General features: G+C 50.2%; 1 protein-coding gene across 28 annotated transcripts in view; it reads right to left on the bottom strand.

The window, feature by feature from the left end:
• Window positions 1-16510, bottom strand: part of NRXN2 (neurexin 2) — a 274349-nt gene that overhangs the window by 162473 nt on the left and 95366 nt on the right. For 12 of the 28 annotated variants that reach the window (XM_043551342.1, XM_043551341.1, XM_043551330.1 and 9 more), the window contains 2 exons: window positions 13484-13785; window positions 10900-10944 (listed from right to left, as the gene is read on the bottom strand). In XM_043551342.1, the coding sequence (XP_043407277.1) occupies window positions 10900-10944; window positions 13484-13785 (347 nt within the window). The remainder of the gene's footprint in view (window positions 1-10899; window positions 10945-13483; window positions 13786-16510) is intronic. The other 16 variants (XM_037904496.2, XM_037904495.2, XM_043551343.1 and 13 more) reach the window with 2 other exon arrangements.

A 16510-nucleotide genomic window follows, 5' to 3' on the forward strand; every position in this document is an offset into this window, starting at 1 on the left:
AATATCAAGACTTAGCCAACGTGCTCAACAAAAAGGAAGCTGACATCTTGCTGCCCCATTGACCTCCATGTTGAGCAGGGGGACCTTTCAGGCATATCTATTCTCCCTCAGAACATGAGTTACAAGTTCCCCAGAGCTATCACCAAGAAAATCTGCAAAAGGGGTTCTTCCGTCCCTCCATGTCCCCAGCTGGGGCTCCAACTTTCTTTGTGAGTAAGAAGGATGGTTTCCCTGCAGCCTTGTGGATTACCGGGCATTAAACAATGTTACTATCTGGAACCGTACCCCTTACCCCCTCATCAAGCTCTCTGAAAGACTTTGCTCTGCCAAGGACTTCATTAGGTTGGACCTTTGTGGAACTCATAACTTGGTTTAGATTCAAGAAGGAGACGAATAGAAGACTGCCTTCTGCACAGAGTATGGACACTTGGAGTAGTTGGTTATGCCATTTGACTTGTGCAATGCTCCGTTGACTTTCCAGCATTTAATTAATGACATCTTTAGGGAAATGCTGGGCCAATTTGTGATTATTTACCTCGATGACATCCTCTGAGGACCTTCATCTGCAGATCCAGGTCTCCACGACCAGCATATACACTGCATCTACACGACGGGGGGAGATTGATCTAAGTTACACATGTGAATAACGTAGCTGAAGTCAACATACTTAGATCTACTTATCGCAGGGTCCACACTACGCTGTGTCGATGGGAGATGCTCTCCCATCGACTCCCCTTGCGCTTCTCATTCAGGTGGAGTACACGAGTCAATGGGTGAGCGATCTATCGTCCGCTGATGCATCAATCGCTGCGCTTCAATCCCCTGGTAAGTGTAGACAAGCCCCTAAAGACACTCTGCCAGAACCTATATGCCAACCTTAAGAAGTGTGAATTTGACCAGGGCACAGTCAAATTCCTTGGGTATATTGTTTCCCCAAAGGGACTAACTATGGACCCGTGCAAGTGGCAGCCATATCCAATTGGGTTTCTCCAAAGGACATACAAGAGGTACAGTGATTTCAGGACTTGGGCGACTTTTACCAACAGCTAATGGGGTTTTCTAGCCTTGTCACTCCAATGACAATGCTTTTGTGAAAAGGATCCAAGTTCATCTCGTCCTTAGAAGCCCACCCTGCCTGAGATCCGCTAAAAAAGGCATTCACCACAGCACCCATCCTTATCCATCCAGATCCCACTAAGCCATTCATGGTGGAAGCTGACGCATCAAACTTTGCCAGAGGTGCAGTGTTATCAAAACAAGCGGGCCTCCATAGCCAACTTCAAGCCTGTGCCTTTCATTCCTGTAAACTAACTCCAGTGGAAAGAAATTATGATATCTGGGAAAAGGTGGCCTTTGAGGAATGGTGTTGTCCTTTAGATGGAGCCCAGTTCCAAGTCCAGGTCCTGATGGACCACAAGAACCTGGAATCTCTCCAAATGGCCAGACACCGCAATCAACGCCAGATCCGCTGATCCTTCCTTGTTGCCTGATTTGACTTCATGGTAACCTATTGTCCGGGGACAGGATATTGAAAGGTGAATGCTCTGTCTTCCAAGGATGAGTATCTTGAACCTGGTGGAGAACCTCCTTTCATAGTTCTTAAAGTGCCAAATTTTTGTCAACGGGTCTGTAGACAGCAGTCTGATGCCCTGCATTCATTCTCTGCTGTCCACCACTGTGTTTGCAACCCTGATCTGCCAGACCCTGGGAGGTGCAGATGCCCAGCCTGACTCAGAGTTCAGACTACAAGATGGTGTTCTCTATCACAGGGATCTCATTTGTCTTCCAGAGGGCCAGCCTAGACTTCAGGTCTTTAAATTATGACACGACATGCTGCTTGCTGGTCACTTCAGTCAATCCAAGACCAGGAGCCCAGTTTGGCTAACTTTCTGGTGGCTGGGTCTATGCGCTTACATCAAGAAACATATAAAGTCCTGCAAACCTCTACTCTGGAACCAAGAGTCCATCTTCCAGACAGCTTGGCTTCCTCCAGCCCTTGCCAATTCCACCCCAGCCTTGGTCGACTGTATCTATTGACTTCATTGGGGAGAGGCTTCGCTCTCATGGGCACACAATGATCCTAATCTTGGCCGATCTCCTAACTACGACGGTGCACTTGGTTCCATCCCACGCCATCCCTACCACCCTGAAAATGGCAGATCTATTCCTAGAGAACATCTTCTGTTACCACAGATTACCAACTGGCACCATGTCAGACTGGCGTCCCCCATTCATTTCCCATTTTTGGTGGGAGTTTCTAAGACTTCTTGGCATTGAGCCTCTCACCTCATCTGCCTACCTCCCACAAACTTATGGGCAAACGGAACGAGTCAACCAGATTCTGGAACAGTATCTCCACTGTTTTTTGAATTACCACCAGGATAACTGGTTTTCCCTGCTTTCCTGTGCAGAATTTGCCTATAGAATGCAACCCATGCTTCCACCCAACAAAGCCCATTCTTTGGTAACTACGGCTTTCATCCACGTTGCCATCCAGACACATCCATGTGTTCCTAGTACCTGCTGCCATGGATTTGACCACCCACCTGCATCAAGTGCACCAGTAACTCAAGGAATAGTAGTGATCTGCTAAAGAAGCTTGCAAGCACCATGCTGGCCAGGATTGCCAGATCACCCCAACCTTGCCATGGTGTTTGGTGTGGTTTGGTTATCCACACAGAATCTTCAATCAGCTCACCAATCAGCCAAGCTAGATCAGTGGTACCTGGCCCCATTCACAATCTCAGACCAGGAGAACCCAGTAACATTCAAGTGACAGCTACCCAAGTCCCTAAAGATCCATCCTATATTTCATGTCTCCCTTCTAAAGCCTTACACTGAGAACGCATTCCTGAACCGGTCCAACACACTGCTACCACCCATAACCATTAGAGGGCAGGAAGGATACTTGGTACAACGATTTCTTGACCCCTCCCACCCCCCATGAGTTAGGAAAAACTCCAGTATCTGGTGGACTGAATGGGCTATGGTCCAAACAACAAGTCCTGGGAACCAATAGAGAACACCTATGTCTCAGACCAACTATGGGACTTCCACCTAACTATACCAAGATGCCTGGCCCTAGAGCCATTAGGAGGTGCTCCTCAATGAGGAGGGGTACTGTCAGGAATCATGAACCTGAGACCAGCTAGCTGACCTGCAGATTCCCTGATTGGCTGAGAGGCATCATCAGGACTGTTTTTATGCCCAGCAGCAGCAGTAGGCTAGTGGCTGCTCAACACTTAAGCCCGAAGCTGCAATTTCTTCTGTGTCCCCTGCCTTACTCCAGAACTACTTCTGCCTTGTTCTTGTCCTGCTCCAGCCCTGCTCCCTTGCCTTGTTCCTGACTCTAGCTCTGACCCTTGGCTCTGTTCCTGGCCTCTGACTACTATACCTTACCACTCCTGCCCCAGTTCATGACACACACACAGCAGAGCTATTGCTCACATTCATACATATACACAGCAGGGCTATTCCTCCCTCCTCCAAAGGTCAAGAACTATGGGTTTAAGATCCTTTCAACTGAGCTTGCAGCTGGCCAATTCAGCCTTCTGGCAGGTTAATGAGCCCAGCTGAGCAGCAGCAGAATCACCTGATTGGCCAGCCCGCTCAATTGGCTGCAAGGACTCAGCAGGTCTGAATTTAAGCTCAGCAGTCCGTGGTTGCTCAATGCTTATGCCTGCAACTGCAATCTCCCTTGTGCCTGCCTTGTTTCCAGCCTCACTCCAGCCCTGGTCCCTTGCCCGGCTTCTGACTCTTGGCTTGTCTCCTGGTTTCTGACTTCAGCTCTGACCCTTGGCTCTAACCACTAGGTAAGACGGCACATATCCCAGTCTCTGATAGTTTGAGCGGCCCAAAGAACAGAGAAGACCTGATTTGGCTGCAGGGATGGACCCCTACAAATCCAGGTTGATGCCCTGCAGGCACATCATGTAGCACTGCAGGTGCAAGCCACATAGTCAGTGACTCAGGCCCCTCCAGAACCAAAGATCTCAATACCTGAAAAGTTTGACAGTGATCACACAAAATTCCACAGGTTCTTGAACCAGTGCCTTCTCCTGTTCCTGCTGGACCTGCAGTTGTTTCCCACAGACCGAACCAGGGTGGGACTCATCAACAATCTGCTGACTGGGGAAGCATTGGCATGGGCCTCTCAACTGCTTGAGAAATCTAGTCCCCTCTTGAGTCAGTTCAAGGAGTTTGTCCAAGACACAACAGTGATCTTTGACCACCCAAATTGTATGCTCAGGGCAGAAGCCATGCTCCAGGTCCTGAGGCAATGATGCCAGCCGGTTGCTAACTAAGCTGCAGATTTTTGACACCTGGGTGACAGACACAGAATGCGACAAGGCCTCTCAGCGCTATTGCTTCTGGCTTGATCCAAATGATGAAATCAAAGATGAGCTTGCATGGATAGAACTCCCCACTGCTCTGGACGCATTTAGCAACCTATGCAGCAAGACTGACAATCCTTATTGGAACACTGCCAAGAAAAGAGAGTGGCTTCTTAATTCACATCCATCTCAACAGCACTGGTCAGCCAATATCCAGTGCCCGCCACACAGTCTGAACTTGTGTAGGTGGTCATGGCAGAGAAGGCCTGATGCTAGGTATTGGGTCTCCGCCTCTACTGTGGGGAATATGGGCACTTTGCTTTGACCTGTCCTGCAAAGGCTAGTTCTGTATCTTAACTGGGAAACACCAGGCCATAGCCCCCGGACCTCCCCACTAGTGTGGCATCCGATCAGCATCAAAGCACCTTCTGCTTCCACTCTGTCTACAGCATCCTATTCTGATGGAGGTCATCTTGAAAGCAATGATCGACTCCGGCTCCTCCAGAAGCGTTATGGACTTGGACTTCACTTGCGTACACAGGATCCCAGCACAGCACAAGGACTTACCCAATGTAACAGAATCCATTGACTGATCACTCCTTTCATCAGGTCCCATCACCTCTGAGACTGTGCCCTTAAAAGTCAGAACCCTTCAGCGGCATCGCAAAACCATTCAGTTGGGTCTGGTTTATTCTTGCACTTCCTGGCCATCCATGGTGTTATCACACTCATGATCCACACATCCTCTGCAGGGCAGGAATGATTCGTTTCCTCTTGTCCTACTGTCAATAGTCTTGTCATCCTGAACCAGGTCTCAAGTTGGAGGCTAATTTGTAGTATAACTCCAAGGAAACCCAGATCTTTTGGTTACCCTGGAACAGAAAGGCTGAATCCAGTAGACTCTCCGTCATCACCTGCCTCGACAATACTGGTGAAATATTGTGACTTTGCAGAATTCTTTGACAAGAGGAAGGCTGACATCCTCCTGCCTCTTGGTCACTATGACTGTCCCATTGGCCTCCAGCCAGGGTCCGACATCCCTTTTGGACGTATTTACTCCCTCTCGGTTCCTGAGTTGTGGATGCTCCAACAGTATCTACAAAAGAATCTGAAACAGGGATTAACCCTCCTGGTCCGTATCTGGGAAGGGGATGAGTGGAAGACTGCCTTCCATACCTGATAGGGGCACTTGGAATACTTACTAATGGACTTCAGGCTGTGCAATGCTCCTGCAATGTTCCAACATTTTATCCATGACACTTTCAGACACCTGTTGGACCAATTCATCGCTCTCTACCTCAACAATATTCTTGTTTTTTCTGAGGATCAAGCCCTTCATGACCAACATGTATTTTGAGTTTTGGAAAGGCTTTGCCAGAATTATCTCATTGTTAAATTGGAGAAATGTGAATTTGATCACAGTATGATCAAGTTCCTCAGGTGTATTATATCACCTGATGGTCTAACTATGGAACTATGCATTTATGTCCCAGGTGGTCAGCCTAGGCTCAAAGTTCTGAAATCATGTCATGACTCACTGCTCGCTGGTCCCTTTGGTGGAACTAAAACAAGAAACTTAGTTTTATGGAACTTCACGGTGGCCAGGTATGCACTGGCATGGACTAGTTTACCATGAAATATGTTAATTCCTACAACTTGGTCTCCTCCAGGCCTTGCCCACCATGTCCCTGGCCTTCATTGTAGAATTATCTTGCTCCCATGATTGTTCAGTGGTGCTAGGTGCAGTTGACTTCTTAACTAAGATGGCCCTCTTTGTCCCTTCACACACATTCCCTACAACCCTGCAAACAGCCTGTCTCTTTCTGAAGCATGTCTTCCGGCTGCCGACTGGCACTGTGTCAGACAGAGACTCACAATTTGTTTCCCATTTCTGGCACAGGCTTTTAAAACTCCTGCATAGAGAGCTCTTTTCCTCAGGCCAATGGACAGACAGAATAGATAAACCAGATCATAGAGCAATACCTCCAGTGGTTCTTATATTATCATCAGGATAACTGGGTCTCCCTCCTGTCATAAGCCAAGTTCACCTACAACAATTCAATCCATGCCTCAACCCAATAGAGCTCATTCCACACAAATTATGGCTTTGATCTCTGCCTACACCCAGCATTGCCCAGAAACTCCCCAGTTCCTGCAGCGACAGACCAGTCACCCATCTGAATCACATACAACAAGAACTTCTCAGAACCTCTGGAAGCCTCCAAGGAAACCTACAAGTGTTATGCTGATCAGGACTGCCATGCAACACCTCACTTTAGCACTGGGGACAAAGTCTGGCTATCAACTTGAAATCTCAGATCACCCCAACTATCATCAATAGCTAGGCCCATTCAAGATTCTCAAGCAGATCAACCCAGTGATATTCATGTTTCTATTCCAGAGTCAATGAAGACCCATCCTGTGTTCCATAGCTCCCTCTTGTGGACCCCTTCCCAGGTCAATACAATCTGTCGTCGCCAGCCATTGCCTTCCCTGGGCAAGAAAAATACCTTGTCCAACAGATTATTGACCCCAAGCAAGTATAGGGCAAGCTTCATTACTTAGTGAAATGGGAGGGCTACGGTCTTGATGATCAGTCATGGGAACCGGCAGAGAAAGTTCATGCACCACGGTTACTACAGGACTTTCATCAGGCCCGTCCCAAGTAGCACGGGCTGAGGGCCCCTAGAAGGCACCCCTGAAAGGGGTCGGTACTGTCAGGAACTGTGGGCTTACATTCCCTTGGCTAAGCCAAAGCTTCCAGGCAGGTTAATGAGCCGAGCTGGGCCTCACTGGCCGGCCCACCTGATTGGCTGAAAAGAGCCAAGAGGTCTGCATTTAAGCTCAGCAGCAGCAGGTCGCTGGATTGTGCATGAATTGTTCCCAGCTTTACTCCAGCCATGCTCCAGCCTCATTCCACCCTTGCTCCAGACCTACTCCTGCCTAGTTCCTGTCCAGCTCTAGTCTGCTCCAGCCCTGATCCTGACTCTGGCTCCCAGTCCCTGACACAGAGCTATTCCCACCCCACACCCGCACCAGAGCTATTGCCCTCCCTACATACACATTAGAGCTATTCCCAGCCTCCCCAACTCCCCCACATGCATCAGAGCTATTCCCCACACAGACACACACCCCAGAGCTATTCTCCACATACACGAACCACAGCTACTGCCCAGCACACACACCTGAGCTATTGCCCCAAGAGTTATAGCCCCCCCCACGTGTACGTGTCTAGAGCTTTTGTCCCACACACATGCATGTGTGCAATGTAGAGCTACTGCCCCCCCACGCACCAGATCTACTCCACACATACACACACACCCCAGAGCTATTCCCACACACACCAGCATGCACCCCCTCCACACACACATGCACCAAAGCTATTACCCCACAGATGCACACACATATGCACCAGAGCTATTCCACCTGCACATACACACACGAGCTATTCCACCTACATACACACACACACAGAGGCACCAGGGCTATTACCGCACACACTCGCATACACACACTTGAGGTATTCCACCTACACACACACACACACACACACAGAGGCACCAGAGCTATTACCACACACACCCGAGCTATTCCACCTTCACCCCCCCCCAAAGCTATTGCCCCCCATATACACACCAGGGCACTTTCCCCCTTCCCGTCACATTGCCTATATGAATCCTAAAACTCTGGGCATAGATTTTGGGTGCTGCCTTTTCAGTAATGGGCAAAATGCCTATTCAAGGGAGTCAGATGTCACTGCTACACACCTGCACACCCAGGGGGAGTGTGTATGTTGCACAATCACACAAAAGCAGAAAGGAGCAAGGTTTTCATTGTACAATTGCACACCTATGCACAAAAACACATACACTCAGCAGCAATGTGTGAGTTGCACAGACACACAGAGCAGAAGAGTGTTGGTTGCACACACATGTATACATACTAAAGGAACTGTGTGTTATATTCCACAACTGGTGTTGCACACACATGCACAAGCACATTCATTGTACCATCACCCACCCCCAGAGGACCCATGTGAAACTGTCCCTCTGTGTGTGCACAAGCACAAGAGGCCACAAGTCTGCTGCACAGTCACACTCATCCCTGGGCACTGACAGCAATTGTGATGTGTTTGATTCACACACATCACACTAGTATATGGCCATCATCCCTCACCCACTTATACATGGGGAGGGGTCGCAGAACCCCTCTCCACCCCGAGACACTCATATGGCAAGGACTGTTGCAGGCTGCTGCTCACACACTGAGTCCTAGGACACTCTCCTGGCTGGTGAGATCAGACGGGAGAGCTACCCTTGCACTGATGGAGGGGAATGGGCTGGTTATAGGTGGCTGGCACCATCCCAGGGAATCATGCACCCTGGTAGCTGTCTCAGCCCCCCAGACCAGTGGGTAGGGATGTGTAATAGTCACAGACCAGAGTCAATTGTGAACCTCCCCACACACACTCCATGGCGTTGCCTGGGACCTTAACACTGTGAACCCAGGGATACTGCATGCAGCCACCTCTGGGGCAGAGCATGGCAGAGCTGCACAGATCTACACATTCACATACTCATACCCTCGCTTCACATTTCCTACAAACCCTGAAACACATACACCTCCACGCACTCATATGCCTCCATGCACATGCCCTACACTCCTTCACCCCGATGCTCACATTATTGAACACTTGCACTCCCATGCACACACCCTTCACACTCATATGCCTCCTTCCACATTCCCTACAGGCTCACCCTGCCAATGCACCCCCCTCCCCTCAGGCAGGGCACTGGAACAAGGGGTGCTGGGGATGCAGCAGTGCCTCCTCGTTTGGCAACGGAATGCCTGGCTTCCATCATACACAGATGTTACTGTTTTATTCAATGGCTTACTGTTCCCTGCCCCAGTGCACATATCCTACAGGCTCACAGCCCCCAGTGCACATGCCCTACACACTCCACACCACCCCCAATGCACATGCTCCATGTGCTCACTTCCTTCCACCCCCCATGCACACTCCCAAATCGCACACAGGCTGGAGCTATGGTCCCTACCCCCTGGCCCCACATCCTTCCTGAACTGGCCCAGACTACGGTGCTCCTGTTAGAAAGGCACTGGCAGTCAGTCAGAGCTGTGGGAGGAGTGGGGTGGGGGACAGCAGGGAAGGGGAAGGGAGGAGGGTGGGAAGGATGGTGTCAGACACAGTGTTAGTTCAGCCCCAGAGAGTCGCTCTCAAAATAAAAACCGGACACAAGAGCAGCATGCCCCAGTCAGTCCCAGCATGCCATGCGGTATGGAGTGCCAGTGGCGCCACCCGTGGCGGGAGTGGGGATGACAGCCAGGACATCCAGTGGGGTTAACAGGTCAGCCTGAAGCCAGCCACACCCATCGGCTGGGATTCCCAATGGGGCTGGGGGGACATCCCCTATAGGCCTGGTCCAAAGCCCACTGAGGGCAATGGAGAGACTTAGCTTTGGAGAAGGTGTGAGCAGATAACCCCATGGAACTACCCCAGATGCATAGTGCAGAGGGGTGGGGTGAGGGGGAAATGCAGTTTGCACCCCTAAATTAATGTTCCCTTTTTCATTGCCCCCATTACTCCCACCCCCCAATCAACATCTGGTCCTGACCCCACTGGCTGCCATTAGCCCATTTCCCACAATCCCTGGCGGGTTCACCGCCATGGAGCAGATGTGACGCGCACAGAAGTTGCTTCATGGGATGGTGTTTTCCATGGATTTTTTGTTGTTGTTGTTTTCGGGGGGGAGGTAAAAGGAATTAAAAAAATGTAAAACCAAAAGAGAAATAATAAAGAAATAATATATTTTTTATTTTTTTATTTTATTTTTTTTAAATCCAATAAAGTTAAAAAAATTTTGCTTTTTGAAAAGAAAAAAAAAAGTTTTTTCCCCAAAAAATAAATAAAAATATAAATAAATTAAAAAATGTTGCTTTTGGAAAAAGAAAAAAAAAAGACTTCTTAAAAATGTTTTTGGTTAAAAAAAATTAATTACAAACTTGAGCAGTTCAAAAACAATGGTTTTTTTTAATACCACATTTAATAGGTTGGTTTTAATCTTATACCAACCTGGGTTACTGGTTATCATCAATTTTATACTGACATTGATTTTTGGTTCATGTCAATTTTATACCAACCTTGGTTTGGTCAATTGGTTGGTTTTCAATCTACACCCACCTAAGTTTGATTGTACGGTGAGTATTAGATTCTTTTCATTTTGTACCAACTCTGCTCTGGCAGCAGGGTTGATTCTGCACTGACTCCAGGGTGGCTGACCAGTTCATTTCCAGTTCTTGATTTTAGACTTATCACACAGTTTGATTATTTAGTTGTTAATTTTATGTGTGTTTGAGTAGTTTATTTCAACCTTTAAGTTTTGAAAATTACATTTCACTTTCTTTGTGTAGTACTTAAAGAAAAAATTAAGAAATTAAGATAATGATAATTAAAAACCCAATTAATTAAGTAAAAACAGAAAGGAGGGAAGGGAAAAGATAAAACCCACGGCAAACCAAACGATTAGACAATTAGAGTGATATCTACCAGGTAATGCAGTTTGTTTACCATAGCGTGTCCAATTCCTGCGTGCTATATGTATTAAAAAAATAAAATAAATGAGGGAAAGGGGGAATAATAAAAAAAACAGAAAAGAAAAGGAAAAAAATGACCAACCGTGAAAATCAAGGGAGATAAAAGAGGGAAAAAATCAATTTTCCCATCGCAAGAAGGGCGATCAGGTTTTAAAAAAAAAAATAAAGACTCCACCCACCATCCCCTCACACATCCCACTCCCCCGAACAAACTCCTCCCCCTCCCAACCATAAAGTATTATAGAGAGAGAGATCTTGGTTAGTAAGAATAAAAGAAAGGAAAAGAGACTATTTAAATTAAAGACTTGAAAAGAAATGACCGACATTCCATTGGATGAGACAAGGAGGGTTAGTTCTGGCGTCTCTGGTTGAGAGCTGGAGTCTTTCAAGAAGCGTGTTAGTAACACACACACAAAAAAGTCGTCAACGTAATTTCTAACGAGGTGGGAGGTTGGGGGGGGTGAAGGGTGGGGAGCGGGAAGGAGGAAAAGCAAGGCCTGTGTTAGCAGGATTAGTAGATCTTAAGTGGCTCTGGGGTCAGCAGAGAGTCGGGGAGTGAGCTGTATCCCCAGCCAGGGGAGTCCAGATTTTGTCTTGTATGTTGTGTGGGGAGGAGTGTATTATTGGGGGAGTGCTGAGGACAAGTTGGTGAGGGGAGAGGAACCAGCTCCCCCACTCCAGTTCCTGATACTGTTAAAAATTTGTCCTGCTTTTTGTTAATTATTTTTCTTGATTAACTTTAGTCCAAAAAAGGGAAAGAATCAGAAACCAGGTTAGAAGGAGAAGCCAGTATGGAGGGGGAGCCTCAGTCTGCAGGCAGGGAAGGGGAGGGGTGAGCCAGATGCACCCCATGCACCCACTCCCTGGACACCCACCTAACCTCTCCTACACCCCCACCATCTTCCCCATCTCTGCTATACCCCCACCCAACCTCCTCTACCTCCCCCACCTACCCCAGAACACACCAGCCACACCCGCCTCCCCCTCACCCCCATCCAACCTCCTCTACCTCCTCCACCTCCCCTGTACACACCAACCCCACACACTTCCCCTTCACCCCCATCTGACCTCCATCTCCCCCACCTCCCCCCAGTACACACCAACCCCACACACCTCCCCCTCACCCCCACCCAACCTCCTCTACTTTCCCCACCACCCCCAGTACACACGAATCCCACACACGTCCCCCTCACCCCCACCCAACCTCCTCTATCATCCCAGAGCTGGGATGGAACCCAGGAGTCCCTTCCGTGAGGCTGCTGGGAGATCAGTGGGTGTTTAGCAGTGACATGAGTGGCTCGAGCGGGGGGCATGCTGAGCCCTGAGGGGCAGGGGACTGGAGGTCTCCCATCCATTTCTCCTTGGCTCCTGCGCTGCAGCATCATGCAGGTCCAGATATCCAAAGATGCTGGGAGCTGCCAGCTCTGATCAGTGCAACGGGTGGATTTGTGCAGAGCGCATGGGCCACAATGCCCACAGGCAACAATTCCTCTCACCCGCGCCAGCCACAGAGTGGGGAACTGACCCACGGGTGGGGGGAACAGCACCCATACCCAGGACACACCTGGCCAGCCTCACACAGAGGGATCCATCAGTAGAGCACAGCCCATATCCGTCTGTGCATGGGCTGGGAGTCAGGAATCCTGGGCTCTCTGCCTGGCTCCAGGAGGGGAGTGATACCTAGTGGTTTAGAGGGGGGTAACTTGGTATCAGGACTCCTGGGTTCTTTCCCCAGCTCTGGGGGAGGCCCATATACCATTCCCTGCCCTCCCCCCAAAGCCAGCCAGTCCATCCTCCCTGGGGCTGGATTGGAGCCAACACCCCCTAGAGGGGAAAGACCCCATGTCCCATTCCCCAGATCAGCCACAGAACAGCCTTCCTATTAGCTGTGGTGGCTAACTGCAACAGCCAGCCCCTTGTCTTCATTGGGGGAGGCTCAGGACCCCCAGGGGGCAATGCCCTTAGCTGAGTGCATGGAATTTAAGGCACCCTGTGGATGTGTCACTAGCTCATTGTGGCTCCATGCTAGCTCATCTCCAGGAGGGAGGGGGGATATACTTTAGGAGGCAATGCTCCTCTTTTGGGGAAGGGATGGGGGAAATTTATGGGGCTGAGGGGACCTTAGGTGAATTTGTTTCAGACACATCCTCTTGCTGGCATCTGGACTGCTGGGGACCAAGGAAGTAAAGAAGAACCAAGCCCAGCTTCCAGCCCATTTACCCACTGCCCACTGGCACCACAGCCCATGCACCCGCACCCACCCTTGGCACCAGGAAATATTTGGGGGAGGGTGTTCTGGCTCCCTGCAAATTCCCATCCCAGCAACACTGCCCAGAGAGGGCATCATTGGGGCATGTCCCCCCAGAAATGCCATGGGGCAGGGACACACCACAGACAATGCTGTCCTGGAGGGGGCCATCACTGGGGCACATCCCCCCAGCAATACCTTGGGGTGGTGGTGCACCACAGACAATGCTTCCCAGGGAGGATCACTAGTGCAAGCCCCCCTGTCCCAACCAGCTGGCACTGGTGCATACCTGGCGCAGGTTCCGGGTCACCCGGATGTCATGCCAGTTGTTGTCATTGAACTTGCCGTTGACGGGCTCCACCAGCGCCTCGAAGGCGCCTGACCCCAGGTTGATGACTAGCCACACAGCCCCGCTCTTGAGCGACAGATTGACGTAGTCGGCTGACTTCCCTGTGTGCAGCATGAGGCCATTGCGCTGCAGGGTGCGGAAGGACAGCGTGATCTCATCAGTGCTGCTCTGGATCGGGTTGTGGGACAGGTCATAGCAGAAGAACTCATTGCCCTTGAAGGTCGCCACGTATTCCTCCTTCCCTGCACAGAAAGAAAGTGGCACAGTGAGAGGGGGCAGGTGCATACAGGGTTTGTGCACTCAAGGTTTAGAGAACATGTAAGAAGGGGGCAGGAGCACACAGAGTGTGTGTGCACAAGGCAGGATGAGAGAGTGCGAGAAGGCGGCAGGTGCACGAGGAGTGTGTGTACTCGAGGAGGGATGAGAGCGTGCAAGAAGGGGGCAGGTGCATGAGGAGTGTGTGTGCATGAGGTGGGATGAGAGTGTGCGAGAAGAGGGCAGGTGCACGAGGAGTGTGTGTGCACAAGGCAGAATGAGAGCATGCGAGAAAGGGGCATGTACACAAAGGGTGTGTAAATATCATCATCATTTTGCGTCTGTGTTATTATTCATTTGTAGAGCTCAGAGGACTCAACTGTAATCGGGGCCCCGTTGTGCCAGGGGCCGCATAGACCCCCCAACCGAAATTGGGGGTCCCCTTTTTGCTGGGCACTGCACAGACCTACAGAGAGACACAATCCCTATCATAAAGAGCTCATGGTCTAAATAGACAAAGGGTGGGTGTGAAAACTGAGGCAATGAGCGACGAAAAGTGACTCACTCAAGTCAGTGGCATAGCTGAAAATAGACTCCCATCCTGCCCCTGCTGTAATCCAGCAGTCCCCACTCCCCTGCCAGAGCTGGGGATGGAACCCAGGAGTCCTGGCTCCCAGCCCCCCTCCCCTGTGCTAGACCCCACTCCCATCCCAGAGCCAGGTATAGAATCCAGGAGGCCTTGCCCCCTTTCCAACCCCTAGCGGCTCTATGCTAAAGTACTTTTGTGTATGTCTGTGTCTTTTTCAGTGCTCAAAGTATGGGGAAGAAAAGAGGGGGGCCCTGCCTGTCAAGGGGCCTGCTTGAATTTAAACAGTAGTGAGAAGTACGAGGCCCCTCAGACAGAAGTGAGGTGGCTCCTAAAGGTAATAAGGGGGCCCAGGGTCTGTAATTCAAGCAGTGGTGTCACTGTATGTGTGTGCATGTGTCTGTCTGTCTGAGTGTGCTCTCAATCCTCATCTCCCATTGCCCGAGCTGCTATCGCCCTGGCAGCAGAGACACCCCTACCCTCCGGCCCAGTGCTGCCAGTGAGGGGAGTACCCCTCCGCTGCTGGCACCTGACAATTAACTTGCCATCTGGTGATGCTGAAGAAACAAATTTGCCTGTCTCGCCTGTGCCCGGCCCCCGCAATCATCTTGTTAGTGTCAGCGCCAGCCGTTCGCGGCAGCGATCAGAGCCCGTCAGGACACGGGGGGCTGGGGGAGGCCAGGGGGGCTGGTTCCCTAACAATCTCCCACTCGGGAAAACACAATTTCCTAAAGAGCCAGCTTTTTGCCCCATGAAATCTGCCCACAGACAGGCACTCAGCCCAAGTACCAACACCTGGCTCGCCAGGAGTAATGTTGCACTTAGGAGCAACTCCGCTTAGAGAGTCTTGGGCAAAAACATGGGGCATTTTTACATCAGTGTCACTGGTTGACCTAGGGACAGCACCCCCCAGTGAGCCTCCCACTCCACAGACTGCAGCACAGCGCCCCCTAGTGCCGCACTGGGGTCAGCACTGACTGCAAGGGGTGAGCGCCCCCCACTCCACAGACTGCAGCACACCAGGATTGATCCTGAATATTATGAAGATAACTCCAGTGCCTTGTCTCCCCTAGGATTTTACATCATATACCTAACTCAATATAAAACAACAATAATACGTAGCTCTGATCTAGGGATTTTCATCAGTAGATCTCAAAGTACTTTACAGAGCAGGTCAGCATCATTAACCCCACTTTACAGAGGGGTAAACTGAGGCACAGAGCAGGGATGTGATTTGCCCAAGGTCATCTAGCAGCCAGTGGCCGCACTAGGAATGGAACCCAGCGGAGGCCAGTGGAGTCCCAGAGCAGTGCCCACTAGGCCACACTGCCTCCCCACCCCTCTCCTCTGCATTTCAGACACAGCCCTAGGCCCAAAGCAAACTCTCCCTCTGCTTGCAACCGCATCACCCCAGAAGAAGGTGTATCTCAGATCAGTCTAACATCACCACAGCATGTCCTCCAAGCACACACAGTCCCCTGACCCACTAGCCTGTGTCACACACAGCACCTCTATAAATCTGTTCCTAACAGCACCTGGACTCTGCTGTCGGCCTGGCTTTTCTGTTTTCTCCCTCTCTTTATGGCAAAGGTTATAAAATCTAAGTGAAACAAATTATTCTTTCACTGCAAGAAAGGTTTAAAAACCATAGCCAGCCACAGATCACACCTCAGCCTGCCAGCAGGCTCCTGGTACCTGTGTCCACAGGAACTAGGATTAGACCTTCATGTGCCAATCTGACAGCTGGGGAGGGTGACTGTGAGAGATGTGTATTCAGAAGAGCAGTAAGGTTGGGATGGGGGACATTTCCGGATGGGGTGTGAGGGCTGTTTACACAGGGATCTCTCGCCTGGCGGTGAGATGCAGCCACTTCTGGGGTGGGATGCAGCATTATTTAACTCCCACACAGCAACATGGCCTGACTTCTGTGGACACGTAGTGAAGGAAAACCCCGTATCAAATTCAAACAGCAGTTTTTGCGGCAAGACAGAATGAACTCACCCACCTGGGATTTTGCCAAGGCACCAGGTTCAATGCCTGAGGATTTAATGAACACAGGGGTTCACGTTGGCTCTATGTCGCATTGGAAAACCAGAATTTACCGCAGCACAGTGCCCCCTAGCATC

The sequence above is a fragment of the Chelonia mydas genome, chromosome 7 (genome assembly GCF_015237465.2).
Source record: "Chelonia mydas isolate rCheMyd1 chromosome 7, rCheMyd1.pri.v2, whole genome shotgun sequence".
Classification (NCBI taxonomy): Eukaryota; Metazoa; Chordata; order Testudines; family Cheloniidae; genus Chelonia; species Chelonia mydas.